Source organism: Notamacropus eugenii, chromosome 4 (assembly GCF_028372415.1).
Source record: "Notamacropus eugenii isolate mMacEug1 chromosome 4, mMacEug1.pri_v2, whole genome shotgun sequence".
Classification (NCBI taxonomy): Eukaryota; Metazoa; Chordata; class Mammalia; order Diprotodontia; family Macropodidae; genus Notamacropus; species Notamacropus eugenii.
This window is the reverse complement of record NC_092875.1, coordinates 336136196-336140752: the sequence shown is the minus strand read 5'-3', so window position 1 is coordinate 336140752 and position 4557 is coordinate 336136196. Positions and strand designations below refer to the sequence as shown.

The 4557-nt window shown below is 38.0% G+C and overlaps 1 protein-coding gene across 1 annotated transcript; it reads left to right on the top strand.

Moving 5' to 3' along the window:
- Positions 1–3393: 3393 nt before the first annotated feature.
- On the top strand, positions 3394–4263 carry LOC140498480 (lysoplasmalogenase TMEM86B-like). Its single transcript, XM_072599517.1, has one exon. It carries the CDS (start codon positions 3404–3406, stop codon positions 4040–4042), a length of 639 nt encoding a protein of 212 aa, XP_072455618.1. The 5' UTR covers positions 3394–3403; the 3' UTR covers positions 4043–4263.
- The last annotated feature ends 294 nt before the right edge of the window (positions 4264–4557 follow it).

Genomic DNA, 4557 nt, shown 5'->3' with positions numbered 1-4557 from the left:
AGATGGGACCCTGTCAGTATATGTGACCTGGTTACTCATATCCAATCTTCTTTGAGTGCATTCAATTTTGAAAGGCAAAATGTTGCTTATCCCAATGGTATCAAATTCATGCATCATGCTGTCTCAAGGAGGAAACAGGACTATCTATGTAAAATAAAAGATACAATCAAATATATAAGAGTATCAGAAATGTAAGAAAAGGTCCAAGCTATGTCAATTGACACTATACATTCATATAAACTAGAGATAGTGGTATGAACATTTTTATTTATGTAGCAAAATTATAATATTTGCATTTTGTTGTTGTGATTCTTCAGTCATTTTAAAGTCATTTCTGTCACTTCATAATTCCAGTTGGGGTTTTCTTGGCAAAGATAATAGAGGGGTTTGCCATTTCCTTCTCCAGCTCATTTCACCCATTAGGGAACTGAGGCAAACAGGGTTAGGTGATTTGGCCATGGTCACACAGCTAATAAATGTCTTAAGCCAGATTTGAACGTAGGAAGATGAATCTTCCTGACTCCAGGCAGAACACTCTATCCACTGTACCACCTAGCTGCTCTGCCCTTAATTATTTGTATTAAAAATACATTTGTACAAATACGAGTAATTTTAGTAAATATATATGTATATATGTGTGTGTGTGTGTGTGTGTGTGTGTGTGTGTGTGTGTGTGTGTGTGTGTGTGTAAGAAACTGTATTAAGTACTGGAGGTTAAAAGTAGAAAATGAAACCACACTTATTTTCCACATTCTAGTAAAAGCAGAAATTATATGTATGTAGAAAATTAAATGCAAAAAAATAAAAAGCATTTTTGGGGGTTGGTCATCAGCAATTGATTTGTTGTGAGGTTTTTTTTTTTTGGTTACTGTTTTCTTGTTAAATATATATATGTTTAATATATATTATATATATATTTCATATATATAATATATATATTTTTCAACTTTAAACATTCATCTTTATAAGATTTTGAATTTTAAATTTCCTCCTCTTTCTCCTCCCCTCTCCCCAAGATAACATGCAATCTGAAATAAACTATACATGTACAATCACATTAAACATATTTCCACATTAGTCATGCTGTAAAGAAGAATTAGAACCAAAGGGAGAAACCACGAGAAAAAAAAAAAGGAAAAATGGTATGTTTCGATCTACATTCAAACTCCATAGTTCTTTCTCTGAGTATGAATAGTGTTTTCCACCATGAGTCTTTTGGAACTGTCTTAGACCACTGCATTGCAGAGAAGAGAGAAGTCTATCAAAGCTCATCATTGCAGTGTTGCTGTTACTGCATACAACATTCTCCTGGTTCTGCTTGCTTCACTCAGCATCAGTTCATGTAGATCTTTCCAGGTTTTTCTGAAGTCCTTAACATCATTTCTTTTGCTCATCATTTCTTATGGAATAATATTATTCATGCATTCATATGCCACAACTTGTTCAGCCATTCCCCAATTGATGGGCATCTCCTCAATTTTCAATTCTTGGTCACCACAAAAAGAGCTGCTGTAAATATTTTAGTACATGTGGATCCTTTTCCCATTTTTATGATCTCTTTGGGATACAGCTCTAGAAGCAGTATTGCTGGGTCAAAGATATACACAGTATTGTAGCCATTTGGACAGAGTTCCAAATTGCTCTCCAGAATGGTTGGATCAGTTCACTACTTGTATCTCCAAGGCAATATTCACAGCACTGGTGGTGACTATGAATATACCAGCATAGTTCTCAATCTCAAAGTATAAAAGACTCACCATTATAGAAGGAAGAAGAAAAATATTTATTTAGACACCAGAAACCAAATTCCAGAACCAAAAAGCTAAATCTGTCATGGTGACCAAAAAGTTAATAAACATGACCACTGCAGGAGGCAAAGTCATTCCCAAACTTTCCCCCTTTCCCCCTCTGCTGGGGCCTCCTCACAAGTAAACACTCATGAGCCTGAGCCTTGTTTTGATTGCCTGTATCCTCTCTTCTCTGCCCAGACCACATTCACTCACTTTCTCCCAGTTCTGCTCTACCCTTCCTGTTCCACCTGATCAGCAAGCTGTGACTTAAGCTTACAGGTGATTTAAACCAGTCACATGAGTCTATTGAATGAGAACAATCTTTCCATTTAAATTGCTATTCAAATATCATCAATGCATTAGTGTTCCAATTTTCCCACAACTTCTCCAACATTTATCATTTTCCTGTATTTTCAAGTTAGTCAGTCTGCTGCATGGTACCTCAAACTTGTTTTAATTTTCATTTCTCTAATCAGTAGTTATTTAAAGCATTTTTTCATATGACTATAGATAGCTTTAACTTCTTCATCTAAAAAGTGCTTGTTCATATCATTTGATCATTTATCATTTGGGGAATGACTTGTATTCATACAAATTTGACTTAGTTCTCTATATATTTTAGAAATTAGGCCTTTGTCTCTCTGATTGATTCTTAACAGTCATGATGGTACTGTCCGTTTAAAAGCCAAGGTGCCCAGGTATCAATAAATCATTTAATGGCTAATAAGGAAAATATGCTAACAGATCCCCTGAGAAAATCAGATAAAGTGCCGATGGAATCAGCAGGGTCTTTAGTATTGGATATTTCTGCTATGGAGACTGAAGCAAAGGTTGTCAGGCAACATGATCAAAAGGATGGTCATATGTACAAATCAGATGCATTTTTGATCTTTCCAAATTGATATCTTTTGTTTTTACATCACCTTCAATTCTAAATAAATCCCTTCTCTTTCTCCTACTCAACAACCATCCCATGCAACAAACAAAAAAAGAAAGAGTATAAAAGAAATTATGCAAGACTAATCACCATGTCAGTTGTTTTTGATAGTCTTTACAGTATTCCACACCTATCACCCATTACCTCTGCAAAGACAGAGCATGAGGGGGCTTTCCTAACTCTTATCCTTGGTTATGATAATCATACAGTATTCAATTTCTTTTTTTCTTTCCATTTTATACTGTTATAGTTATTGCATATACTATTTTTTTCTGAGTCTGCTTACATCATTATGCATCAGTTCATATACCTCCCAATTCTTGAAGTTCTTCATATTTGTCATTTCTTACATTGCTATAATATCCCATTACAATTGTGCTCCACAATTTGTTTAGCCAGGCCCAAACAGATGGGTTTTCACCTTTTTATTTTTTTTGTTTTTTGCTAAGAGAAAAAGTATTGCTATGAATATTTTTGTTACATGGAAAATCCCCCCCCCCCCACCAAAAGTTTGACCTCCTTGGGATATATGACCAGCTATAGGGTCTTTAGGTCAAAAATTATACACTCACATTCCAACATAGATATGATTCCAATGGTCCAAGCCTGAAGTCATGAGGATTAGAATCTATCTCCGATTCTGAGGTCATAAAATTCTAGGTGTGTCTGGACAAACATGGAGGGTGATGGAAGGGAATCTGGGAGGAGGAAGATCAGAAGGCTGGTACCTTTCTTTTTCTCCTGCGCCCTCTACTTCTTCCTCTGGCTGCCTGCAGACAAGCCCAGTTGGGACAGCGCCCTGGCCAAATGCCTCCCCATCCTCTGTCTGGCTCTCTTTGTCCACAACCATGCCCCATCGGGGCCTTATGGCCAATTCATCTGCGTAGGTCTCCTCTGCTCTGCCCTGGGGGACATTTTCCGCAGCTGTCCCAACCAGTTCCTCTTTGGCATGGTCGCCTTTACCCTGGCTCATCTTTTCTATCTCAAGGCACTGAGCTGCTTCCCAATTCGCCAGTACCTCCTGGAATCTGTAGTAGTTATCTTCCTCCTCTACTTTGGACTCCTGAAGCCTCATCTCCCTTCCAGGCTGAATCTCCTTGTGCTTATCTATATAGCTATCCTGGGACTTATGCTGTGGCAGGCGCTGGCCCAAGGGAATCCTGCTGCACTTGGAGGCTTGTTCCTCAGCATCTCAAACATTGTCCTGGCCTGGGACACCTTCATCAGGCCCCTGCCTTCAGGTCATCTGATCATCATGGTCACCTACTATGCTGCCCAAGCTCTTCTAGCTCTGTCAACAGTGCAGGACTGCTAAGCTGACTGAGCTTGACAAGTCCACCTCATAAAGATAACCAACTCCATGGAGGGGCTGACCCCCAATCAGGTTCTAGCAGACCAGTGACTTGGAGGTTAGCCCAACAGCAACTAAGAAAATCAAAATAGACTTCCTGTAGGAGATGGCACTTGAAATATGGCAAAATAATATCTAAAGTAAAAATAATGTGTGACATTCTCAAATGGGCTGATAGATTTGTTGTTTTATTATTGTGGCCATGTTATCCATCAATACAGGAAGGAGCCAATCCATACCAGTCCATCTTGTATGATGGTGGATTCCTGATTTCATCATTTTATACTGTACTTCGTCTTTCAAAGTGTTTTTACACAAATGTAGCATAGTATAATGGAAATAGTATGAGAAAGGACACCTAGGTTCTAGGGTTAGCTATACAATTATCTTGTTGTTTTATGTTGGCTAAGTCAAATGATCTTTCAGAACATTAGCTTCCTTATTTGTAAAAGCAGAGACACTAGATGTTCCCTTGGGTC

Excerpts from the sequence above, each read along its gene's own strand:
- LOC140498480 (XM_072599517.1), top strand. The coding sequence starts at position 3,404 with ATGGAGGGTGATGGAAGGGAATCTGGGAGGAGGAAGATCAGAAGGCTG.